General features: G+C 46.6%; 2 protein-coding genes and 1 long non-coding RNA gene across 11 annotated transcripts; 2 read left to right on the forward strand and 1 right to left on the reverse strand.

Annotated features, from left to right (window-relative positions):
• The first annotated feature begins 1,034 nt into the window (after nt 1-1,034).
• On the forward strand, nt 1,035-8,929 carry LOC105190830 (ATP-dependent RNA helicase DDX54). Of its 2 annotated transcripts, XM_025297973.1 has the most exons (15): nt 1,035-1,411; nt 1,502-1,693; nt 1,818-2,194; nt 2,269-2,584; nt 2,673-2,883; nt 2,968-3,194; nt 3,290-3,481; nt 3,556-3,697; nt 3,775-3,967; nt 4,048-4,186; nt 4,283-4,427; nt 4,541-4,790; nt 5,042-6,360; nt 6,793-6,919; nt 6,988-7,062. In XM_025297973.1, exons 2-12 carry the CDS (start codon nt 1,502-1,504, stop codon nt 4,723-4,725), a joined length of 2,319 nt encoding a protein of 772 aa, XP_025153758.1. In that variant the 5' UTR covers nt 1,035-1,411; the 3' UTR covers nt 4,726-4,790; nt 5,042-6,360; nt 6,793-6,919; nt 6,988-7,062. The 2 variants fall into 2 exon arrangements, with proteins under 2 accessions (XP_025153758.1, XP_019700499.1); XM_019844940.2 differs by lacking the exons at nt 5,042-6,360; nt 6,793-6,919; nt 6,988-7,062 and adding an exon at nt 7,975-8,929.
• LOC105190831 (uncharacterized) lies at nt 8,688-16,562 on the reverse strand. Of its 8 annotated transcripts, none has more exons than XR_003112796.1 (6): nt 14,243-16,562; nt 10,817-11,145; nt 10,555-10,735; nt 9,627-9,799; nt 8,990-9,338; nt 8,688-8,838 (listed from the first exon to the last, which is right to left on the reverse strand). It is a non-coding gene; the product is annotated as an uncharacterized LOC105190831 (long non-coding RNA). The 8 variants fall into 8 exon arrangements; XR_002163095.2 differs by lacking the exon at nt 14,243-16,562 and adding an exon at nt 13,666-13,842 and having other exon boundaries at nt 10,821-11,145; XR_002163094.2 differs by lacking the exon at nt 14,243-16,562 and adding an exon at nt 13,666-13,842 and having other exon boundaries at nt 10,555-10,749; nt 10,821-11,145.
• On the forward strand, nt 13,723-26,900 carry fwd (phosphatidylinositol 4-kinase beta fwd). Its single transcript, XM_011153787.3, has 12 exons — nt 13,723-14,064; nt 19,071-19,315; nt 20,144-21,096; nt 21,276-21,393; nt 21,488-21,622; nt 21,814-21,980; nt 22,080-22,210; nt 22,300-22,530; nt 22,628-22,960; nt 23,078-23,454; nt 23,589-24,061; nt 24,150-26,900. Exons 2-12 carry the CDS (start codon nt 19,095-19,097, stop codon nt 24,335-24,337), a joined length of 3,327 nt encoding a protein of 1,108 aa, XP_011152089.2. The 5' UTR covers nt 13,723-14,064; nt 19,071-19,094; the 3' UTR covers nt 24,338-26,900.
• Nucleotides 26,901-26,905: the final 5 nt, after the last annotated feature.

Below are 26,905 nucleotides of genomic sequence, written 5' to 3' on the forward strand. Positions count from 1 at the left end.
GACGGGGAATAGAACGTGAAAATCTTGTATGCCTCTGAATCCGAAAACGATTAGGAGAAGAAGTGAATATTTTTCAATACGAAAGTTCGCATTTAAAAATTATCGATTGCGATTGAATACAAGGCATATTTGAAACGAATTGAATCCTTATTAATGCGAAGCATTCACTACTGCCATCTCGCATTTAGCGCGGTGAAATTTAATGGGAACTAATACTTTTTATTTTCCCTTTCTTCAGATCAGAAAGCAGAATTCAGACGTATTCAAAATGTCAATACTTTTTAATATGTTTCAGTTCGACATTTTATACAGGGAGATTATCCGCTGCGGACAATAACTCTTCTACTTTTCATTTAATATTCAATGATGATAAATAACATTTAATTACATTCGTTTGGCTTTTTTTATTTCGAAAATAAGAAAATATATACCGGGGTGAAATTTTACCCATGACAACATTAACGTGATTTTCTTTGATGCTTTTTTTAAAAGTTCAAATATTTCGTCGGCTCGCGGGATATTTATAATCGGAGTCTCGTCACGTTAATTACGTGAATAACACGTGCTCCTCCGAGCGGATCGAATGCTCACCGACGGCCACTGTCAGTGCCACGAGCGAATGTCCGGAGCGGACGGGATGCTGAATTAAAAACAAGACGAAGTGAACGGGACGCGGACAACGATACATCATGCGTCTCCATACATGTCAAATTGTTTATTATAGAAGAGACTTTGATACGGCAATATATATTCGAAGATTTAACATTTAATACGTACTTTTATTTTTTCTGCTCCTCCTCCCCTCTCCCCCGCTCTTTTTAGACCACCGGCCATAGTCTGGCATAGAGATGGCAACTGTCATTGCAGCACGGACATAAACCGCCTGAAAGTGGATGTAGCATGGACTTCCACCATATGCAGATTTTACCACCGAGACCTGAAAGTGGATGTACTATCGTAGTTCCCCTCTCAAAATGGATGCAGATGGCGTCCTTTCCCAGTGCGGAAAGTCGGTGTCGCAGAAAATGTCGTATTGGCCGCTCTCAGGTTACTCTCTGCTGCTACTTTCTGCTACGAGTCGTTGCTATCGTAAAGAATCGAGCACGTAGTATAATTCAACGACGAGTCAGATATCGTTCTTATTTTCCAGTTATATTCAACAACAAGACAACAAATCATTATATTTTCCAATTGTACAACTCAACAACAGATTGAACGCATTTTTGTATTAATACACATAACAATTAAAAATTTATCTTTATTGATCAGCTGAATTTAATAATGTGAACACGCGAGCACGTATTTTGCACATGGTACATGTGTACGTGTGAGGTTATCATTACTCTTGGATAGAGGGTATGTGATAATTTGGTTCTCTATAAGAATTAAATTAAACAAATACATTAACAAGGTATGTTTGATGTATCTTCGAGATATATTTGGAGTACATTTATATTAAGTTTACATATTTGTATATTAATTTGTATTAATTTTTCACAAGATGAAGGAGGTTGATCTTGTTGGCTTTACCGATCCAAACGCAATCAGCGATAATGAGGATACTGAAATCGCCAATATTAAAAAGAAGATTTCCAAAAAATCTGGAGGATTTCAGTCCATGGCTCTTACTTTTCCAGTGTTAAAAGGGATTCTGAAACGGGGCTACAAAATACCTACACCTATACAAAGAAAGGTATATAGTTGATAGAATTTTAAAGATATTTTAATTTTATAATGTTTTTAACGCTACAATTCCTATATTATAATATTGGTGTGTGATACTGTATGATATTGATAACTATGTCATTTTTTAATAGACAATACCATTGGCTCTTGAAGGAAGAGATATAGTAGCAATGGCTAGAACGGGTAGTGGCAAAACAGCCTGTTTTTTAATTCCATTATTTGAAAAACTCAAGACAAGACTGGCTAAAACTGGTGCACGTGCTTTAATATTATCACCAACACGTGAATTGGCATTACAGACATTGAAATTCATAAAAGAGCTAGGAAAATTTACAGGACTGAAAGCAGCTGTGATATTAGGTGGTGATAGCATAGATGATCAGTTTAGTGCAATTCATGGAAATCCTGATATTATTGTAGCTACACCTGGTAGATTCTTACATATTTGTGTAGAAATGGACCTGCAGTTAAAAAATGTTGAATATGTCGTCTTTGATGAGGCTGATAGGTAATATTTTCTCTATGGTCTGTCCTAATGATGTGGAGATTATACATTATTAAAGACAAGATTGTGTATTTCAGATTATTTGAGATGGGCTTTGGCGAGCAGATACACGAAATTGTGAACAGATTACCAGAGTCACGGCAAACATTATTGTTTTCTGCTACTTTACCCAAAGTTTTAGTGGACTTTGCAAAGGCTGGTCTGAGTGATCCAGTTCTACTTCGTTTGGATGTTGAGAGTAAATTGCCAGAAGGATTAGAGTTATCATTTATTACATGTCGACCTGAAGAGAAATTGGCTGTACTTTTATGTTTATTAAAGAGAGTGATAAAAGAAGACTCGCAGATAATTATATTTGCGGAAACCATGCATCATGTGGAATATATACATCAGGTAAATAATATATAATATAATAATTTCCTAAATATATCCTGCAAAAACTTGTTTGGAATTTCATGATTGTATGAATTGTTTCATGCAGATATTGGACAAAGCTAAGATCATCAATACCTTCATTTATTCGAACCTGGATCCTTCTGCACGTAAGATAAATACAGCAAAGTTTCAAACCGGCAAAGCAAAAGTCCTGATTGTGACAGATGTCGCTGCTAGAGGAATAGATATACCACACTTGGACTGTGTGATCAACTTCAACTTCCCTGCAAAATCTAAACTTTTTGTACACAGAGTAGGTATGTTCTTTTTTTTAAATTAGATGATGTACGACCACTTTGTCAGGTATTAAATACCATAATCAAAACTTATTTATTTTGCAGGACGATGCGCTCGGGCCGGACGTGCTGGAACAGCATACAACATCGTGAGCGTAGATGAATATCCATATCTTCTCGACTTGCATCTATTTCTTGGCCGACCTTTACTGATAGTACCTGCCACTGGATCTACTGAGAATATGGAATCTGCGGTGGGAAAGATGCCGCAGACCATGATAGAAGAGGAGCTGGCCGAGCTGATAAATTGGCACAACAATTCTACAGATCTTGTGAGTCTACTCAGAATATTTGCAACGCATAAATCATGTAGTCAGCATAGCTCCTTGTTGAAAGCGTAATAAAATCGCTTTTTTTGTGTTCTCAGACGAACATGCAGAAGGTGTGCAATAATGCTTATCAGCAGTATGTGAGATCGCGGCCGGGTGCTTCGACGGAGAGTGTCAAGAGAGTTAAGGAACTTCGCATAAATGCAGCCGGAGTTTTGCCGCAGTATTCCGATGGTTCTTCTACTGCTATGGACTTGATATCGAGAATGAAGAACTACCGGCCGCAGGGAGTGAGTATGAAGCGTTGGATTAGTTTTATATTTATACTTTACTCAACTTATTTATGTATGTTCACCTTTTGCAGACGATATTTGAAATCGGCACGAAGACATCGTCAATCGATTATCAAGTAATGAAAACGAAACGAGCATTTCACAAGGAAAATATCCTCAATTTCCACAAGAAGATCGAGAAACGTGAAGCTGACAAAATAGATACGGAGTCAGGTGAATATTGTGGCACTGGAATGCGTAACGCACGTACAATACGATAGTATTTGTATTTTACATTTCTGTTTTTATAGAATTATCACAGAAAGTTGATCTGCCATCCAGTAACACAGAAGATATTAACTCTGCATTCAACACAGTGGTAGTACCGAAGAAACGAAGCGGTGACAATTTGTACAAGATATCAAAGAAAAGAAAACGCCAAACGAAACGGGACGAAGAATTTTACATACCATATTCCGCACCGGATAAGCATACGGAGGATGGGTAGGAATTACATGAATTACATATTCAAATTTTCTATTATTCAATCGTTATTTTTGTTTGACACCTGTTTCATTTTGCAGTTTAGCGGTCAATACGTTTAGCACAGAAGCTGATAAGGCACAGATGGACTTAACGGTAGACAATGAGCAGTCTCGACATCTACAAACTCAACTGAAGAAATGGGATCGGAAGAAAAAGAAAATGATTACCATTGATAAGGTGTGTACACATATTGTGCATTTCCACGTGTAATGTTTGCTTACTGCGAGAAATTAAATTGTTTATTACAAATTCAAATTTCACCTTGCAACACAGAATCCGAAAGCGGGAAAGATACGTACCGAGTCGGGTGTATGGATACCTGCTTCATACAAAACAAATCGTTACAATATGTGGAAAGAGAAGAGTAAAATCGAGGAAGCTAATGAAGACGAGGAGGAATCGGCAGAAATGAAAAAACGTAAGTCGACGGAATTATCCGAATTTCATGATTTACTTTTATGTCGTTCGCAAGTGTCGATTTCTTCCAATCGTAACAGGAGGAAAATCGTATATGTCTTATATGTATTTTAGTACGCACGACACCGCACACACATTGGGCGCGGCATAACCAGAAGCTTAAGAACAAAATGAGAGCGAAGGATGAACTGAAAAGACCGGAACAGATCTTGAAAGCGCGCAAGCTGCTCGAGAGAAAGCGCAGGAAAAACGGCAGAAAGGGCCGTAAAGGTTCGAAACATGGCAAGAACAAGCATTGAAAGAATTCTGATGAGAAGGACGCATTGTCGTCTCGATGATGAGAGGGATTGTAACATAATTAAAGGTATAATTTACATCTGCCTAGTTATATCACTCGATGTGACCCGAAGAGCATACCCCTAGCGATAACAGCCTGTTTTTCCGAGATTAAAAATACCTTAACACAATTTCGAAGAAGCAACGGTGTTGCGTCCGAGGCGCGACGTAAATATGTGCATGTATATGACACAAATACGCCGGCTAAAAATAATCCCAAACAGATCGATAATATCTCGAAAGCACAGTGACCTTATAAGTGAGCGTTATATGATTTAGGATAGGATTCGACCTTGCATCATCATAGTGAGTGTACAGTTGCATAATCGCGAGGTCTCGCTGTCGGTAAGGTATCAAGACGATTGGCTGGGCTTGCTTTCCGCGAAGCCTTAAGAAATTCCTGCGTCATGCGGACGAGCATGCGACTCCCGCCGCTGGCGAGAAGGAAAAAAAAACTACGCCCTGGTGCGGTTGTAAATTTTATCGAATTAACCGATGACGTCGGAAATTTATATCCGAGCGTCGTGAAGATCATGAGAGTGGTTGCATGACGAAGTGCACGACGAGCGATTAATTTCCGCGAACTCGCGAGAAAGACGTTTGACTGGTCTCCACTGTGATCACATCTTAGGAAAATTTTCAACACGACAAGACGTGTCTCGCGTCGATGTGACAATAGGTTTGCAGGCTGTAGAAAATACAGAAAAAGCGTCTGAAATAAATTGAGAATAATTGAGACATCGATCTTTGTCAGACGGTCATATCGACCATTATTAACAGTCAATTAACATTAGATTGGTTCGTTAATCCTTCTACTCGTGTTGTGACAAATCTGTCCCTTCTGTTTCGTAGAATATATCTAGCCAGTAATCTAGAAAAGAAAGTGATAAGAGGAAAATAAATTGATACTGACTGAGACAGCGGGTGAAACTGGATCTAAGGGATTCAGATTACTTCTATCTCAGTTTTCTTCGAGAAACTAATATCTCTCGCCTCTCTCTCTCGCCTCTCTCTCTCGCCTCTCTCTCTCGCCTCTCTCTCTCGCCTCTCTCTCTCGCCTCTCTCTCTCGCCTCTCTCTCTCTCTCTCTTTCTACAGTTTATACGTGATATATCCTTCATCGCTTAATGTCGTCAAACTGTCACTAATTTTATCAGAGAGGCATGCTCGTGATAGCCTTCGCGATCACTACTAACGTTTTCCTCTTTTCTCTCTCTCTCTCTCTCTCCCTTCCCATCTTCCGTTATTTTCTCTCTCTTCCCATCCTTTCCTCTCACATTCTCGCTCGCTCACTCGCTCTCTATCCGCGATCTTACAATAAACGTATCTAGCTCGTCTATTTGTCTATTTGTCTCCCTCGTGCGTGGCGTCGAGATCGACCTTCCCCCTGCGCAAACGCTTTTAGCTCGGCCGAGGAGAACATCTGCGGCTGTACAACGCAGCTTGCAGCCGACCCTCCGGCCGAAAATAGAGATCATTATGATAGAGCATCTGCAGCGTGCGGGTGCAGGGACGGGTAAAGAGAACTCTCAGTGAAGTACGGGAAGAGCCGAGTCTACCGGCGAGGAAGATTATGTATTTTTGGATGTGCGTGCCACGGTGTGTGTATTCGCGCTCAAACGCTCCTCGATATTTTCTTCTTTTCGCAAACGGCGCGAAATGCGGCCGTCGCGTACCATAATTATGCTCTTCGTTCGAAATACGTAGAAATTAGTACAAGGTCTCTCTGTATTTTCTCTCTTTCTCTCCTTCTGCCTCCTCCTTTTTCTCTACGTCGTTCGAACTTGGGAAGAAGTCGCGACGATTCGTCGCGAGGCATCGCGATTGTAACCGCTTCTCTGCCTCAATTATGTCGAGTGCATAATTCGCGAATTACCGGCATTAGTAACAGATTACAGTGAGACTCTATTATACGGGAGGTACTTAGGAGTTTATATAACTAGATATTTCGTACATCCAGAAGAAGTTCATGAAAAAAAGAGAAACAATCTACAATTGTCGTGACGAAAGCCGTAATATATGTCTTTATAGATTACTACATCAGTCTTACAAGCACAAAGTCGTCGAGCCGAGATACATGGGGTTCTCCATCGCGATCAGTCAGCTTTGAAATACACAATGTTACACTCCTATCTGAATCTCGTCATTGATAGTTACAGTTAGTATTAATTCAACAAAGCAATCTGAACGCATCAATAAGAGGTTTAAGGTAAATTTCCGTTGCAGCAGTCAGCGTCATAACAACTCGCGAGTTGTTGCGATAAGCGAAGTGCTGATAAACCCAAGTCGTCCTATCGACTACACAAATCTTCGAGATCGTCGTCTCGGATTTATTCGGCCGCGAACACGAGACATGAAGGAAAACAAATGTACGTACATAAACCTAGTCACGTTACCGCGCATATTACACGCCGTGCGAATCACATGTCGCACCGTCCGTTATCTGCGCTCTCGGCATCGGTATGTGCGACATTAATTCATGCGCGAATGCATACACACGGACGTGCTCCTATTCTTACGTCGGCGTTTCCAGCCGCCATCGACGACGTCGTCTCAACGAAAGCAATCGGAGGAAGTGGGGAAGAAACAGCGACGTAATGAGAGATAGGCGAAGAGAAGGGTCCAGGGACTCGCATAGATTATGAATGACACAATAGGTCGTCTCTTCGGCTTCTATTCGTCAAATCCCATATTTCGGTGCTGGGATCTCTATAGAAATATCAAGTAAAACTACTTTTTCCAAGATTGACTTCAAATCGGTTAGAGTCTCTCCTTGGTAAAGAGATATCCAGTGAGTACCTCGGGCACATACTCTGCACATAGCAGATCGGTTTGTTTGTAACGCGAATCACTCGTAAAAATTTAGAATTTTTCTCGTTTCCTTCGGAATTCCTTCTTTTGCGTCTCCGCCTTTCCAGATCCTTCACTTCCCTCCGTCGTTTACGTGTTTTCCTTTCTTTTTGCTACAACAGGTTTCACTGCGTTATTTTACCTAAGGCCGCGTGACTTGCTGTTACATGCCTGGGTGGGAATGTCCTCAGTAATTCACGAGTCGGCTTCGTGACTAACGAACGTAGATTTCAATGAATTCAATATAATTCTCGTGAGGGGAGACGAGAGACGGAGAAACTGAGAAAGAGGGAGACCGTGTGTGTCAGCGAGCCATTTCGTGCTATTTTAACATATGTTATGTTTTTTGTGCTGTCGTTTTAGCTGGAAGAATGACGCATCGCGATAAGAATAGGCCCTTTGTGCTCCGAAAACGACGAGCGAAGTACACGAACCTTGGGGATCGAAGGACTTCATTTGATTTACGATAAGCGTTATTTTTTCTGAAAATATTTCTCTGAGCATACCTAAAAACAGACATTTTTGCCCTTAGATGGGAAATAGACATCAATTTTTTAGTTAAAATTTTCTTGGAAATATTTTATTATATCTCTTGTGTTTTGTACATACTCTGAAATCTAGAGAGATTTTTATCTCTCAGGTTTCCGAGAAATTGTCAGGTCAGGTAAAGATCTCTTCCTAAACCAATCGTAGATGTAGAATATTGTTACCTTAGTTAAATCGTTAATGAAGCAGAAAGGAAAACGACACAAGTGGTCGAGTCTACGCATTAGTCAACAATAGTATCTACACTATATGTCATTATTCAATATTTTCCAATACTGAACGTAATCGATATCAAAGACAGATACAACAGATTTTACGGCAAGAAAGATATACCGATCTTCAAGATGCATGTAAAATCACGGATTAACGGTAATCCTATTCTAACATCTATATCAGTCCGAAAGCAAACATAAAATTAAAATTAATTTATATCCTTAAAAATAATTTATACCGGAATGAATCAATGTGAGCCAGCGGTGCCTGTGCGGGACAGTTCACGGACCGCCCTTGCGTCGATCCGTCACTTGGTCGTTGCATTTGGCGCAGGGTCAAGTTGCTTTGCTACTCGCGTGACGAGCGTCGGATGCAAGCATGGTTACAACGACGTGTCAAATTGTCGATGCAATCAACATCGAGTGGTATCTCTGCTTGTAACCGGCAATGCTGGAGCGGTGTTTTCATCTATAATGAAAAGCCATTCAGTCGGTGATCAATTAAAAGGAATGTCGAGTATGAAGGCAATAAAGTGAAGAAGTGATACGAGGGGAAGAAACAACTTGGTACATTTCATTTCTATGTCGTTTATATGCTACACTACTCATCGATGACGTACCAGTCAATACGTTTACCACCAGGTGTTAAGCGCGCCTTGAATCGTCGTTCTGACGCGCAGGTAGAAAGCGTGGAATATTCCAGGAAGTTGTTGGCGCTCGGCTGGTTTGCGGCGTCTCGGGATTCACGGCCGTTGTGCCGTCCGGCGAAAATAACCTTACGTGTATCTCGTAAATATAACCACGTGCGCTGGCTGTGTATTGTTCCGAAAATTTGACGTCCGGTGACGTCGCGTCTCTTAGAATTAGAATTCGGGGACGTGCCGCCGACTCAAACGAATGCTGCGTTACGTTTGTGGTAGTGACTACAGCAACAGATTGCTCTTATCGATGCTCTGTAACGAGCTCTCTCTAAAGAACAGAGAAAACATGTAATTATTAAGTCATTAGATACTACAATAAACAGACGTTTACGACGAGTAAACGCACGATTTACATTTTGGGCGTTCGCAATAGAAGAGCAACCAAGTGAAGTATATATCGATGAATTAATTCAGTGACTTTCACCGTGTGACAGACGAGTATATCAATAATAATAATAATGAATATATAAATACATAGTGTGTGCTTGTGGGAGAGAATGGCTAAGTAGGTAATAGGGTAACTAGTAGGGCAAATGAGAACGGTGGGATGACTTACCAATATGACGAAGTTAATAGTCCATCAAGTTATTATTCGTCAGAGAGGTAGCAAACGTAATATGTCCCATTTTAATTGATTTAAATATTAACAATAATTAATACTAATCTTCTTAGAGCGCATTGATCTTGATTGATTTGTAATACATTCGTCGTCCGTCCAACTTTAAATCGCTGTAAAAAATTGATGTTGTACTTTTATTAATAATCAGCATAATATAATTTATTTGTGAAATTAACTTTAATTGTTCTTCTCATTTTCTTTTTTCTTTTTGTTCTTTTATAAACGGTTCTTCGAGTAAAGCAGTGATAAAGCTAGAAATATTGTTGCGTTCGATCTATAAATAGTCGTATAAATATTCAATACGAAGCACGAATAAAACAACGCGGCATATGCGTGTTTATACAGATTACGATTAAGCGTGGCATCCGATAGCGATATTAAGAACAAGGTCTCGCGAATATGTTGCTTTCCAAATAAGCCAACGTGCTATATATCATATCGATTTTAACGCAATCAGGGACAAATGAGTCAGCGCGAACGAGTTATGCCACGAACCCTTACGATCGGAAAGCCATTAAATGCCCGCTACGGCAGTATGCATTAATTGCGCATGATATCACACGCGATAGTGTTTACGACGAACATCGCCGCAGAGACATGCATGACTGTTCCGAATCGTGTACGTCATAGTTGAATGCGTCATAACTCGTCAAAGCTCGTCAGCAGCTGTGGGAGCGCGGATTTAGAGCCCATTCTGCGAAATTCAAGTAGCGGAAACTTCACGACGAGACGAGGAGAGAGGAAATATTTCTTGCAGTTTATAATAATTATAGACAAGTATAGTTGTTAAATTTAGCTGAATCGGGCTGAAGAATCAAGAAGAAAACGACGACCGGTCTTAGAAAGAAGAGGAGCAGCTTTTTACCATGCAGTTTCGCGCGATATAACGCCTCGTTTATGTCATATTGTTTTCGAAAGATTCCGACTCCTCTCGTAACTTCCTTCTTCTCGGCTTTCCTTCTCCTTCGGCAAAACTATCGAGCGAAGCATTATTCATCGCGAGGTGTTTCACATGTAACTTCACAGCCGAGGTTCACGCTGAGACCCTGCAAGAGGAAACCTGCAATTAGGCAAAGGGTGTATCCTACAGTGATTCTCAAGTATCATACACACGCACACATACACACATACACCAGATTTTCGAAGATCAAGTTGCACGGGGTGCGAAGGTCCCCGTAGTCGGTCCTGGATGCACGCGTGCGGAGGCCCGAACCCAACAGCCCTGCGGCGAGTCACGAAGAAAGCAAAAGGCCGTGCTATTCGAAAGGAAAGCAGCGTACGCGCGATAACGCATGGCTGCATTTGGAGCAGCGCGGCACCTAGTGCGTCCAACTACCTGGCCTCCGGTCTCCGCCGCTACGCTAGACAGTCTATGCCGGGTGCAGTTGTACTCGCGGCTGTACCGACCTTTCCCATTCGAGTTAGCCCTGTTCGTCGTCGTCGTCGCATTACCAACCTAAAAACGGGGTGTTATTTTCAATGCGAATTCACACACAGGCGCAACAGCGTGAAGAGCGCCGCTCTTGGAGAGCGCTAAGAGTCCGTTTGAATCAATCAGACCGGGGAAAGTTGAGGAAAATTCTTTTCGCTTACAGTTAACGGTAAAGCATTATCTTCTTCGAAGAGTTCGAAAAGAGACATCAATATGTGATAAAGTACGAGGCAAAGAGACGAACAGTCGAAACGTCGAGATGAACAAAGTTCTTAGCTGAGAAAACATCGATTAATTCATACCTCGCGCTAAGTTAAATTCCTTTGCGAATCAATTAGGTATGTTATTGTCAGAATCAAGGGAATATATTGGCGTTCTCTTGTGCATAAAAAGAACTGGTAAGATCTCGACGAGAAAAAGTGGCCAAAGTCTGCGATATGAATCTCGTATCGATACTTCGCCGCCGATACGAATGTAAACGTCTTTCAGATAAATAAATTCTTAAGATAAATAAATAACTCGTAGAACATATTGATATCCGGCGGTAGATAAATATGCGCACATTTTTCTAAATATTATCATAACTGTATTACGCACGAGAGGCATCTTTCTTCTCAACCGCATCTTATGTTCGGTGATGCCAGTTCTCCGTCATAAACACGAGTTCAAATTACGCTCAGTGCTCCGCCAGATTACTCGGATATTGTATGATTCTCTTATCTCGATGCTGTCATACCATTCGACTGATAGCGACAATGGCCCGATTGTCAGCTACTACGAAGACGAGGACGAAGATGAGGAGGAGGGAAAGGACGACGACGACGGCGGCGGCGGCGGCGGCGGCGTTTTGGACTCTGCGGCGAACAATGCTGACAATGAGACTGTCGATACCAATACCAATGGCAATCAATGAGTATTGCTTAGACAAGCCGTACCTTTAGTGTAAAATGTGACGGCTATTGATGTAATAGCCGTCGCGCAGCGCGTACGCATAGTGTAAATATACGACGGCTATTGACATAATAGCCGTCGCGTAGTGCGATCGTAGTGCAAATGTGACAGTAGCTATTAATGTAATAGCGCGCGCGTACCTCGGACACACGCTGTCTCGTCCGTTGCACCTCGCTGTTATCGCCGGTTATTGCGTAAGAGCGATTTAGAAGCACTGGCTTCTATCAAACGCCTTTTAGACGCAGCCTGCCGTCAGTCGTCTTATCTGGACATTTGTTAGTGTCTCTAGGAGCTCGAAGGGATCCGTCCCGCTGAGCGCTGAGCAAGTGACGCTTTAATAATAACACGGGAGGACCCGTCACGGGTCACGGGGAGTAACACGTAGACTTTTTCTCCCCCCGTAGATCCGTCCCCGCGCGGATAGTTTTCACGCGAATCCCCCCACGCGGCCCCAAGTTCACCCGCTCGCTGCATTTTTATCCAGTGACACGTATCGCGAAACGTGACACGGGACTCGGTCAAACGTATCTTTGCGTAAACAAACGTGAGCGCGCATTCCACTGACAGCGGATTTTTTCCAAACGGAGACCGGTGATTCATGTGGTCTCGCTTGTGCGCTCTTTGTTTTTTTGTGACACGCTCCTACAAATATATTTTATGTAATCCTATCGATATATACACGGGCAGTCGGAAGATGTCGGAAGAATCGGAGTTTCGATTTATTATTCTACAGATTTCCCGCGTTTCAAATTCCTATCAATTCGTAGAGGAATTTTGAAATTTCGAATTTCGATTACCGCCACTTGCAGAACCAGCCTCGAGTAGAATTACTTGGTTGAGAAGAAATTTCCAATGTAAAACGTGCAAGAGGACCAGCGGATCGTAATCGTCGACATCTGATCGCCGGTACCGTCTACAAAAGCCACGGGCCCGTTTGCGCGCGGTACGCCCCTGCGCACCGCAGCCGCCTTCACTCGGGTTTACGTTCCCCGCGTTGGTAGCAGTGCGCTCAGTGTGGATTCAGGTTCAGAATCAGTGCGTCGTGCGTCAGACAACAACGTCGCGTTTGGCGAAGCAGCCGTCGTAGTCGTCGTCGTCGTCGTCGTCGTCATCGTCGTCGTCGTCGTCATCATCGTCGTCGTCGTCGTCGTCGTCGTCGTCGTCGTCGTCGTCGTCGTCATCGTCGTCGTCGTCGTCGTCGTCGTCATTGTCATTGTCATCGTCGTGTGTGTTCGTCGTTCTCGTCCTCGTCCTCGGTCGCTCCGTGACCATCCACCACTACGTCGAGGCGTCCGTCTCGCGCGCGAGGAGCCGCGTCTCTCCGTGGAAACGAAAGCCGACGGGGCCCACAGCGAGCAAACGCTTACGGCGGCCGTTCCGCAAAAATCGGCTTGCTCTCGCGATGCATCGCGCGCATCGCGCCCGCGACGAAGCCGCCACGATCGACGCGCGTTGTTGGGCGTAGCCGGTGGCGGCGATCGTCGGAGAAACGACAGGAGTGCGCGTGTGTGTGACAGCCTGGGACGTCGCGCTGCCATTGCTGACGGACGTACGTGCGGAGGAGCCCGTCGTATCGTGTCGGTGCTCGCGTACCTGTGCCTCGCCTACTCGGTGCTGGCGTACTCGCGCTCGCGTCGTGTACACCGTCTCTCCGTCCGTTCCTCTCTTTCTCTTTCTTTCTCTCTGTTCCTCTCCTTTTCTCTGCCTCTCTTTCTCTCTCTCTCTCCTCTTCTGTCTCTTTTTTCGCATCGCTCCGTGGCCGTTCGACACGGACACGGGACGACACTTCCGTCTCTCCTCGCTCCTGCTCTCTCCTCTCTCTCTCTCTCTCTCTCCCCGTCTCAGCCGCAGGTACAACGGCGGGTATCCTCGCGCGTCGCCGCCGTGCAAAACCGACGCGCCTCGGCCAAGAGCATCGAGCAACAGCACACGCGAGTGTGAGGCATGTCGTCGCACTGCTCGTAGCGGGATACAGGATTCGTGCAGCACGAGGTGAGTGTGAGCGTCGACGTCGGTTACGACATTGACTGTGGAATCGACTCGGATTTGTTTGACGCGCTGCGGCGGCAGCCGTTTCACGACGATTGATCCCTTCATCAAGGACAACGCGACGGCAGCCGCCGGCCTACACACGGGGAGGGCTTTGCTTTTCTGCATCATGTCAACATACCAACGCGCTGCAGGAAGTTCGTTCTCGCACACGCACGCACGCACGCACGTACGCATACGCACGCATACGGCACACCCATCTTGCTGCGCGAGCGAGCGAACGGGCGAAGCGAACGCGCGCGGGTCGTCGCAACATCGCGAGCGGCTTGTCGACGCGCTGCGGCGCGCCGCGGCGCGTCACGGCACGGCACGGCACGGCTCGGCTCAGCACGGCCGCGGTACCAGGAGACGCTCGCGCGGTGCGGCGAGACGCGAAGGCGGTGCACAGATCGAAATCGCGAGAGATCGCGCTCGCCGTCGCGGATTCTGCGTGGCGAGCGAGAGAGAAGAGCGCGCGCGATAATTGTCGTCGCGTCCTCGTTGACTCGCGAGCTCCGCTCAGAGGCAGCCGCGAGGATCCGTGAGCGACGTGAACGTGAGCGGCTGAATTCTTATTATCGCCGTTGACGTGCGAGAATGTCCTTCGCTTTCCTCTTTTTTTTTTTTTCCGATCTCTGCCGTATGGGTGTGTGCTGCACGTCGGTATGCACGTCGAGTTCTCGGACGGTCGATTTTGATAAGGATAACGGTCGTTTCGTTATTGTTCGTTGCCGGTTTCATTAGGCTAGGAAATGAAGCGGCACTCTTTGTTATATCGATGTTGTTTGTAGTCTTTGATATGTCCGCAGTATCGAAAGTGGGGCTACTCACTGATGTGACGAGGTCGAAGTTCGGGCTTCTCGTGTAGTAGACGCGCGCGAATGTCTCTCTCTCTCTCTCTCTCTCTCCCCCTCTCCCTCCCTCTCTCTCTTTCTCTCTCTCAACGTTGATCTGCAACGCAGTTAGGAAGTGTAGAGTGTATTCTCCGTGACCTCGGCGACGCCGGGAATTTGGTGTCACCCGGATTTCGATAACCGGTTATTACCCGACAATCTAGATTAGTCGACGCGGACTTGGCGACGCTCGCCGCCCCGCTCGGCGATTCCGCTCGATAATAATTACACTCGAACGTCCTCAGCTTTACTTAATGATCGACGAATTTTCAGGATACACCGTATTTGGTGCACGATAGACAAGTTAGTGTCACGTGCGCGGTGATAACGCGGAATTTCCAAATTTCGGTGATTCCGTTCGATAATAATTAAACACTCGAGCGTCAGCTCCGAGTCAGCTTTACTTAATGATCAACGAATTTTCAGGATACACCGCTCTTGGTGCGTGACAGACGTCAATGTCACGTGCGCGGCGATATGCTAATGGCACTGATAACGCAGAATTCCCAGATGACGTGATTAATCCATTCGTCGTCGCTTGACTTTGGACGTCGGACTGCGCGACGTTTAGCGGAAACGAATGCAGCCAGAAACGAATGATACGCCGACCATGATTCATAGACTAGGACCATCGCCGCCGCCGCCGCCGCCGCCGCCGCCGCCGCGGACGTGTCCTCGCGGTCGCGTCGGAGGAGTTTCGCGTGCTTGCTAGAGCGTCGTCGACGCGTTGAAAAGTCTCTCGCGAAGGCCGTCGAAAATGTCACGAGGCCACGAAGCGGATTCCCTTAGCATTCGCATAGAATTTCGGCTGTTGTTGTGTAAACTTAACGCGCCAAGGCGCAGATTCAAGTGCGAAGTCAGAGCCGCAATTTCAAGGCGCACGAAGCTTAAATTCCTCGGGCGTATCTTGTGAACAACGTGAGCTTCGCTCTCGTGAATCTTCGCTCGGCGCTGATCCGAGCTAGGATCTTTGAGATCCGCCGACGCGCGTGGATTTTGGCTCGCTTTGTCAGCCAGTTGTCGCTTGTTTCGCTCTCGCGGAGACGCGTTCGTTCGCAGCTTTCTGGCGCGAGTCTCACGCCCACGCTCGTTAATCGCGCCCGCCGCTGAGAGTCGTCAAAGCCGTTCGATCATCGCTGGTTATATTAGATCATCGACGAAATTCGCGTTACAACGGCTCGCATTCAACCTCCGCCTCCGCGCCGTCTCTCGACGACCATTCGAAAGGAAAAAATGCGCGCCGATACTTTCGTTCGCTGACATCATCGGTAACGATCTGGCTTCTCGTGAGAGGTTCTCGTGAGAGAAAGAGAGGAACGAAAAAAGCGATGCGACGCGAATTGCAAGCACAAGCCGATAATTCGGCTTGACGATTCGAGAACGGGCGAGAGACTCATCGCGCGGCCGGCGGAATGCTTTTGCATTTCCCGATAGGCGGTACAACGCGCGTCAACGCTATTTCCGACGTCGGAGAAGTGAATGGCGCCGGCGGAATATCAAATTATCGCGAGACAAGTATCGGCACTTTCTACCTCGGCTTGGCGTGCGCGTCTTTTTCTTTTTCTCTCTTTCTCTCTCTCTCTCTCTCTCTCTCTCTCTCTCTCTCTCTCTCTCTCTCTCTCTTTCTTTCTCCGCGTCTCGTCCACACCGACGGCGCGTTTTGCGGCAAGATTTCGGAAACATCGTGCGGACGCGCCGGCACCGAAGCGCGGACCACAAGCGGTGAAAGCACATATGGTTCCACGCGCGACGGTGAGTTTCGAGGCGACGGATTGTGTGCGCGCTGCGGCGGATTTTGCAACGCGTCGATCCGTATGTGGCGATAGAAACCGTCGGTTCCGCGCCGTAACACCCGCGCCGCGCGCGCATTCGCGTTCGCATTCGCATTCCGTTAACCCGCCTGAAACACACACCGTCGGGCACACGTCGTATTATCGCGTTTTATCGCGGGACGCTCGCGAGGCGCTTGTAAAAAGGCGCGCGCGCGTGCGAAGAAAGATAAAAAAAAATGGAATCGTAATTACCCGCGGCGGATGCGAGGAGGCGGCGACATCGGCCACGCCGCGCGCGTTCCTTCCATCCCATATGGACCGCGAAACTCGCCGATGCGCGGTAGAGCCAAACCCGCCGGGCGCTTTCACGAATTTCAGAATCGTCGCGTGAAAAATTCACGCGGGAAAGTCGGCAAGGTGTAAAGAATCGAAAGTTTCGAGCCGCCGCGGCGGCGGCCGCGGATTGCAGCTTTTATCCCGCCCGCGAAAGCCCGCGGCGTCTTGTTTTCTTCCCTCTCTTTCTCTCTCTCTCTCTTTCTCTAGTTTTTTTTTTCGCCAATGTAACTTTTCGCAGTGTTAACGTGTCGTTCGCGTTCGTTCGCCGCTCGACAAACAAAAGTACCCATCGCCGGCGCACAAAGGGACGCGACGTAGAATGGAGCGCTCGATTTCCGAGCGTTGGAAGCGCTCGTTTTCCGCGTAACTTTCGAGCAAGTAATGAAGTATTGCGTCGTCTTTTGTGCCGCCGCCGCGTTCCGCGCGCGCCGAATAGAGCGCACGCCTCGGGACGGGGTCCTAGAAAGTGTTCGAATTGATAAAAAGCCGCGCTTTCTAAATGTCTCGATTCCGGCGCGCATCAGCACTTTTTCTATCCGTCGCTACCATTCTCCGACGCGGCGGATCGGCCGACCTTTGGCTTCTCCGGCCTTCACTTTTCCGCCAATTGTTGCCCGTATTCGCCCATGCGCGTGGTGCGCATACGGTTTGCATAATTGACAAGCGGTTTCGGCGATCTCGAGAGTTCGCTCGTTCAATCGCGTCTCCGCAGAGGCGAGCGGCAAGCGAGGACAAAATTTACGACGCGTTTTAGACTTCGCGTCAAAATCAATATTGTGTCTGGAACTTTGTCGGTTGCTTTTTTCGGTCTTTTTTTTCTCTTTTCTTTTTTTTTTTGCGCATTCAAAGCGATTTTGCGAAGGAAACAGGTTCTTCGCCTCCAAGTTCCTCCACGGCTAGCGTTGATGGGAACGATTCCGCAAGCGGCACAATAAAATTATACCGGTTTGTAATCCCGCTCGAGAGGAAATTCCAATCGCGCGCTATCGAGATTGCGAGGCGATGCGATCGACCTTCCAGACAGATGCGCGGTTTCCGGTCGGTCTCCGCCGGCATAAACAGTAGGAATAAGCGCCCCGTGCTTTTTCACGCGGCGCCGACGCCGCCGTCGCGTTATATAACCGCAATTTCGCAAAGTCCCGCGAGCAAAGTCTCTTTCATTGTGCATATTAATTCGCGATACGCGACTCCCCCTCCCGCGCCCCGACTCGTGACACCGATAGCACTTATCTCGTGTTTGATTGCGATTGATAATAAACACGCGTGTTCCCGCTTATGATTGTTGATATTAAGGATTAGTATAGTTCTCGTGTCTAATATAGTGGAGATTTGTATACGCGGCCGGAGCGATATTATATGCTCTTATCAGTCCACGCTCCCAAAAATAACAAAGATACCGGAAGTGATGTATCTCGCGTCCCTCTCTCTCTCTCTCTCTCTTCCTCCTCTCTCTTTCTCTCTCTTCCTCCTCTCTCTTTCTCAGGCCGCTGATAGTCACTTCATGAGCAACGTTGTATCGCGTAAACTATCGGTCTTCCTGGTGCTTCGTTTTGCCAACACGCACGACGATCGTTTAGACCGTACTTAGTACCGATTAGGAGTTTTATTACAGCCTGACGATTAAACGATATATCAATTTATCGTGGCGATGTGGCGATTAGGTGTGTCCGCGTTTCTTTAATATTACAGCCGCGAGAGCCTCGCGTGTGTCGCGCGTTGTGCGTGTATCCATTGTATTGTTGTACATGTGCGTTTGTATTGTTGTATCATACACGCGAGCGTTACATATGGTATATAAGTGAGGCATCTGTTCCACTTTCGACATTGTAAACTCGCGTGTGTCCGGCATGCGAATTCAGTAAATTTTTCGAGCGCGCAGACGCTTCGCATTCCACGCTACTGGCCGCGCGTTCCCGCGCGGAAACCAGAGACACGGCGCCGCCGCTGATCCTGTGCTCGCATATTGCAGGTGAAGCCCCAGCATGGCCAGCAGATGACTGTTAGCCGAGCCGGTGCTCGTACTGACTCTAATATGAGCGAAGTAGTGGCAGTGACGCCGACTGGTGGACCTATGCGCCAGGAAAGCGTGACACACATCAAGAGGCACAAACTTGCCAACTGTAATGTTCCTCTCGTACACGGCCGGCCGAATCCGTCGATTAGTCCACGCAGCAGACTGACCACGCATCAACGAAACCAAAGCCTGGACTTCAGGTACGAAGACTTCGCGCGACTTCGCTCCGCGGGGGCGGCGGATCTGCACTCAGCCAGCAGCCGCTCTCGTTATCGCACGTGCTCTCCTGAAAAGCCGCTTCCTGAATATTTGCGAGCCACTTCGCGCGAGCTATTTGCGAGCGTGATGCGCGCGCCTGGCGATGGCGCGCGTGTGTATCCTGGCACTTGTTGAATAAGCGATCGTAAATCCGCCTCGCGCGCGCGTGTATTACGCGCCACGGTTGCGCGATCGGCAACGTGCACGAGAACTCGAGCGATGAGGCAGGAGAAAAAGGAGAAGAAGAAATAGTAGTAGTAGTAGTAGTAGTAGTAGTAGTAGTGCGACAGTTACATTGTCGTGGCCAAATTGAGAAATATGCGCCGAGATACTTAAATCGGCCGTCGGCTGCAACGCGACGGCCGACGTCATCAATATTAATAACCGCGCTGCAGCGCGTAATCGCGGCCGCAGCCGCTGTCGTATCTATTTTCTTCGTCGTACGCTCTTTCGCAGCCGCCAGCTGGAAACTGGAGCCGGCTAATGTCGCGTGCACGCGATCAAAGTATGCGCGATACGAGTGGAAAGTCTATTATCTAGAGAATAGAATGGAATGGCAGACAGAGAAAACTCTCGGCCACTATTCGCCGCGGAACATTCTATTCCATCGGTAGATGTTGATATTTAAAGTGCACTTGTAGTCGAGAAGATTTGCGATCGTACTTTGTATCCGGGAACTTCGTATGAAGTAGTAGCCTGTCGAAAAGAATCTCGGCTAATCGTGTTAATCGTGGCTAAATGCTAAAGTCTGTTTTGGCCGTTGTTTACAGATCAATGGGCATCATACTACCACCGGTGTCCCAGACGAACGCGACGACGTCGACGCACCATCACAGGAACCGCAGCCTCGACTCCGCGCTGCAACGGATCCCGGAAGTGGACGTGACACCCAGCCCGGAATGCGAGAATCCGGCACCGGTCGCTAAGGCGGCCACATCGTCGGGGCCTTGCAAGGGGCGCAGCCGGGAACGCGAAGACCTGGCTAGTCTCGGTTCCGACGACTCCGGTATCCTGTGCGGTTCCGACAGCGGCTCGAGCGACGCGACCAACGCCGCCACCCGCGAGTCCAGTGTGGATCATTTGCACAGCCGCGAGAGTCTCGACTCGTCCGTGTCGCAGCCGGGCGACATGTATTCCGTGGACGCGGTGGACGGTGCAGAAAACAGTGATGTGTCGGTGTCGGTATCGGTGCCGGTGTCACCCGTAGAACTGTCCACGCGTCTCGCCGATGAGTCGTCAGTGTCAGCCAAGGACGAAACCACCACCGCCGCCGCCGCTGCCGCCGCCGCCACCGCCGATGACGACAGTGGCCATCATCCACGGCGCGACGACGTGAACGCTGAACGTTGCTCACAGGAGCCGCGATCGAACATTACGCGAGAACATTGCGACTACCAGCAGCAGGAGCGCGTCCCCGAGATCAGCACAGCCGTCTATCACCATCCGAGCGCCATGCAGACATCGTTGACGCAGGTGGCCGACAACACCCAGAGCGAGCTGGCCGGTGCGGCCATGACTCTCTGTTGCGGCGCAGCGACGCAGCAGGAAATCGAGACGGTGAAGAAACAACAGCCGGACGTCGTCCGCCGGCAGCAGGAAACGAAACAGCCGAAACCGTCGGAGGGTTGTCTGCTGCGGCTCTTCGAAAGTCAGATATTCGACATGTCCATGGCTATCTCTTACTTGTTCAATTCCAAAGAACCTGGCGTGCAAAGTTATCTAGGTATGCGGATGTATCTTTGTCGAGGAGAAGAAATCATCTTTATCATAAGTTATCTTTGTTATAACAAAATCTGAGTCACCGATCGTACCGATAGGGAATACTATTGCAAAATAATGGTTTGCGTTTTTGTTCTCTACGTCCGGTTAACTTGACGATGAACGTAACGCTTGATATTGCAGGTAACAAGATGTTCAGTTTTCCGGATAACGATGTGGACTTTTACTTACCACAATTAGTTGTGATGTACATACAGCTTCACGATGTAACAGAAGTCCTTTATCCATATCTTGTCCATAGGTAAATATCGAAATTATTTTATTCGAGTGCGTGTCTACAAAATGATAACTTGAACAGACGAGAACATCGAACAAACGAACATGCTCTCTTGCAGGTGTAGACAGTCGGCAGATTTTTCGTTAAAGTGTGCTTGGCTGTTAGATGCGTATAGCTCCGATGCTCATTTGCCATCAAAGAAAAAGTCTCATGGGACCAAATTAAAGAATCTTATCCTGTCGGATGAACTCAGGTAGGAGCAGAGAGAGAGAGAGAGAGAGAGAGAGAGAGAGAGAGAGAGAGAGAGAGGAGAGAGAGAGAGAGAGAGAGAGAGAGAGAGAGAGAGTAAAGCTTTGGGAATCTGATTTCGGATATGATTCCGAAACTATTGTCGCGAAGGTTCCCGGCGAAACAGACTTGCTTCTAAACGTGTTAATGTTTCAGGCCAAAGGGAAATGAAGGTCGGAAGCCACGCATCATTGGATTGCAAGTTCCTGCGCCGCCACCGTTGCCCTCGACGCAAAACCTTACGTCTCCGAATAAGAAAACCCACCAAAGATCTCAGTCCGACGCTACTGGATTGTTTCAGACCATACGCCGTAGTCATTCCGGTAAAGAAAAGTCCGAATGAAAATACATTTGATAATTCTTATGACGTAGCGACGATCGTTTCAAAGTCTGTAGCGACGTGTTCTTCATTTTTTCGAAAGGTACAATAAATAAAGTAAGTCTTGGGGACCTGAGCTCTGGTCGAGCGTTTGACAACGGCTGTACCTGCTTCTATTCCTGCCAAGGTGTGGTGAACGATTTACGAGGCCAAAAGACCGACTGTTTCTGTAATGTGAGTTGCTACTTTGCACGGCACAACTTGCCGGATCTTATCGTACTCGAAGACGGCATACCGACGTAAAATCTGTCCTACGACCACAGGCACCACGACTCGCGCCAGAACTCGAATTTATTCAAGCATTAATATCAATCGGCAAATTGCTCGGAACCATCCCGACGAAGGAAAGTAAAACCGTTCAGTTAGTAGCGGAGCTCAACACGCTCAATTTGAATCTCCCCGCGAGGGTGTGGCTTCCTTTGCACAGCACGATACCACATCACATCGTGCGAGTCCCGCCGCAGTACGCCGCAGTTCTCAACAGCAAGGACAAGGTGTGCACATTGTTTCGCTCGCGCCTCGTTTCTTCACACTTCACTCTGCAAATCTCGTCAGTTAGTGAGAATAATATACACATGTTTATCGTTACAGGCACCCTATATAATATACGTGGAAGTGTTGGAAGTGGAGGATCTGTACACATCGCCCGTGCCAACGAAAATAATGGGGAGCTCGTTAAGGCACACTAAGTCCGAAGAAAACTTGACAGGTGGCGAACAGTCCAATACAATGGCATCGTCTAACAACAACATATCCACTTCGACCGACAGCGAGCAGAATTCGACGATATCGTCAACGCTACGGCAAACCCCCGTGAAAAATATCTCGCCGTACTCCGTCAGGAACACAGACGTGGCGTTCAGTTTTCCTGACGACGATCCCAACGACTGCTGGAGCCAGGAAGACGACGAAATTACACAGCAGGTACACAATCTCATTCGAACGGCCGTATATTGTCGTTGATGAATGAGGGAGGGGGGAGGGAGAGAGAGAGAGAGAGAGAGAGAGAAAGAGCGCTAATGTTACACTTCACTTCTGCAGTATCTGCAGCTTCGCAAGCCGAAAGACCGGGACACCATATCGCAATTAAGTCAAGACTCGTCCGACAGCAGGGAGCCAATCTTCGTGCCGGGCGACATTAAGAGGCGATTAAGCGAAATGGCAGCTATGCCCAGCGCGACGTTCAATCACGACCCCGAGGATCCATCGGCGGCGGTACTCAAGGAACCGTGGGAGCAGAAGCAACGACGCATCAGAACTTCCAGTCCGTACGGGCACTTGGCGTCCTGGAGATTGCTCGCGGTGATCGTGAAGTGCGGCGACGACCTCAGGCAGGAGCTTCTCGCCTCGCAGTTGCTCTCGATGTTGCAAAAGATCTGGCAGGATGAACAGGTGCCGCTTTGGGTGCGGCCGTACAAGTGAGTGTAATTGACGTGTTACTCGTAGTCTCGCGCTGTACAGTTGTGCCTGAAGTTGTTGAAACTCTAAAGTTCCCGTCGTAGAATCGTCGTGCAATCGATGTAACGTTCTCCGAATTCGATTGATCCCGCAGAATACTGTGCCTGTCCAACGACAGCGGTCTGATCGAGCCGATCCTGAACACAGTGTCGCTCCATCAGGTGAAGAAGCAGTGCCAATTGACGCTTTTCCAGTACTTCGAACGGGAGTTCGGTCCGTCTATCTCGGAGACGTTCGGCGTCGCGCAGAAGAATTTCATTCAGAGCTGCGCCGCTTACTGTCTGGTCAGCTATCTCATTCAAGTGAAGGACCGTCACAACGGCAACATCCTGCTGCACAGCGACGGCCACCTGATCCACATAGACTTTGGTTTCATCCTGTCGACGTCACCTCGTAATCTGGGCTTCGAGACCAGTCCGTTCAAGCTCACGCCCGAGTTCGTCGAAGTGATGGGCGGCAATCAGTCCAAGATGTTCGAGGAGTTCAAAAGCTTGATCCTCCAGGGCTTGATTGCGGCACGGAAGCACATGGAGAAGATAGTAAACCTCGTCGAGATCATGTTGTCGGGTAAGAAGCGATTCGTATCAACGGCCGCTCGCTTGTACGGCGACTTTTAATCGGGCATATTCAACGGGGTTCTATCGATTTTCCGCAGGCTCTCAACTTCCGTGCTTCCGCAGCGGTGGGGCGGCGACTGTTCAAGGTCTCAAGAATAGATTCCACCTCACGCTAACTGAGGATCAATTACGTCGGCATGTCGAGGATTTGGTCGAAGGCAGCATTCATTCGTGGTCCACTAAACTTTACGATCGATATCAATACTTTGCAAATGGCACTCTTTAATATCAAGGCTAAACCCTTTCTCTCCCTGTCTGTCGTATTTCGGCTAAGTCGGAAGGAAGGGGCATCGATTAGGCTACGTGATGCTTCTTCTGCAATTTTTACACACACACATACTTTTATAGCGGGCTTGGCCAATTGACGGTGTGCGCATGTCGGCATTTGCGTCCGTTCGTGTCAGTCCACGTCGCGTGAGCAAATTTATTCCGTGTTACTGTTGTATAGTTGCAATGATAATGCGGCGCGAAAGAATTTACACTTAATCGGCATGTTGCATAATTAATAGTGCAATTTGCCGTTTGTTTTAATTCGCGTTAAAGTTTCCTCCGCATTTATCTTTTTATTTGCTTCAATCGCCATACTTTGAAAGAGAGAGAGAGAGAGAGAGAGAGAGGAAGGGAGGATCTGAGAGAGAGAAAGAGAGAGGGAGAGGGAGAGAGACTGTTTCTCTCGATTTCTATAATGTGTAAATACAAATTAATTTTTTCGATTGCGTCCAGTGATTGCACGATGGCGGAAGAAAACTAAGATTCTCCCCTAGGCACGCGTCAACTGATTTCGGTTGGACAGCGCCGTCTTCTAGCATTCCACAAGCACAAATGACGTTTAAAGTGGGTAATACCGCTTTCCTCTTGGATATGTAAGATAGCCTCGATTAGGCTAGGTATAGAATTCGAATAGATTATTCTTCTTTGAGTTTGACGTTTATTCCTTGCTTTCGTGGTGGATTAAACGATATGAAATATTTTTAGCCAAATTCAGAGCGGTCTGATGACGTCTGATAAATTAAAGGCTTGATTAATGAGATGGGAGATAAGAGAGAGAGAGAGAGTGTGTGTGTGTTTTGAAATGAAAAAGCACGAATCGCGGTTTAAGTGGTGATGAGCCTCGTTGAAAGTTAAAAATATTTATCGTCGTTTGAGGAGAGTTGCGAGATGAAAGAAGGAATAATCTATGGGCCTTATGGGGTACCCAGTTGATCACATATATCCACTATATATACATATATATATATATATATATATATATATATATATATATAATATGTTTTTTGTTCGATACATTAAGACTGCTGTTTACGTATGCCTCGATTGACAAATTACGAATTAGCTATCGCCGGTGCAGAGACGTGGCGTCGTCTATTGACTGAGCGTGGGACTGCAAAGTCGAGTGTAGCTTAAAAACAGCGTAATTTGTTAAAGGTGCCTTATTTGTGTAGAGAATGGTGGAGATGATCAAATCTAGACACACAGTGAAGTGGCGTGCACGTGGCAATCTAAAACTGGAGCTGATCGATTGTGTAAAGCGGACAATCTGTAATTTGTACATATAACAAATTAAAAGGAAAATCGAGGCGAAAAAACGAAGAGAAAGAGAGAGAGAGTTGCGTGAACTTTCGTAGATAATTCGCGGCAATAAAAAAAAAACGAACAGTAGAATCTATCCTGCTACCAGCGGCAGGACGAAATCGATGAATCTCCATTTCAAAGGAGATTCTAACGCGATTTTGGCAAACGCGTGAGCAAGAGCTACGTACAAAACAGGCTCTCGGATATTAGTGGGAGGTGAATACTCAAAATATTTCCTACTTCGTAGATTGTAGTATACTCTTCGATAAATACATCTAATTGTACGCGGTAATGAATTAAGGACAAGCATTATACATATAGCGAATCTTAAGCAGGTCGCATTTGAAAGTTTTTACATGTTCTTATTACATAATTAAATTCATCCATCCTCCCCATTGCCCCCCTTTTTCATAGTCGTGAATGCGCAGAATGTCGTATAATTGTGTATGTACCGGAGGGTAATATTATTATTTAATCGCAGTTTTCCGCGTGCATAAATTTTACGTATGTCCGTTTTTAAGTAAGTAAATTATATAATTACGCTAAAGAGATATTATACATAAAACGACAAATTTTATCATTATTATTATCATCATCATCATCGTCATCGTCGTCGTCATTGTCATCATCATCATCATCATCATCATCATCATCATCGTCATCATCAGTTGTATCGTTTAAGGATCTAATCGAGGATGAATGTTCGAAGCAAAATCAAAGTCACGTTGACGAGCCAGCCCGGAGTACGAGAGACCTGGGCCCTCTGACTTCCAAGTGTCTTATATCTCTCTCTATCTCTATCTCTATTCTCCTCCTATCATAACCGTCTCATGATAGACAGGCAGACCAGGAATCGGATACGATTGTGCGATGTTTGAGAGAATGCGAAATCATCCGTCGATATCCCGGTGTGTGCTCGGGTTGTCTTTTTCGTATTTTTTATTTCGGTCGGCTCTCGTAAAAGAAAAAAAAGAATTGTATAATATGCGTGTGATTAATGCGATTTTAACATTCGTTGTTATTGTAAGAGTGATTGCGGAGCGATACGCAGGCGAGGGAAGTCAACGGCCCTTTATCCCCCGGTCGACTGAACGCGCCCGACTTCCCGTTCCGTCAAGATGCGTGAAACGTCAAGATCTCTGATTTGCCTTGATCTTTCACCTCATTACGAGCTCTATTGATAATATCAATTATTGAATAAATACGAATGCGATATAGACGG

This window comes from Harpegnathos saltator, unplaced genomic scaffold (genome assembly GCF_003227715.2).
Source record: "Harpegnathos saltator strain DR-91 unplaced genomic scaffold, Hsal_v8.6 scaffold20, whole genome shotgun sequence".
NCBI classification, from domain to species: Eukaryota; Metazoa; Arthropoda; class Insecta; order Hymenoptera; family Formicidae; genus Harpegnathos; species Harpegnathos saltator.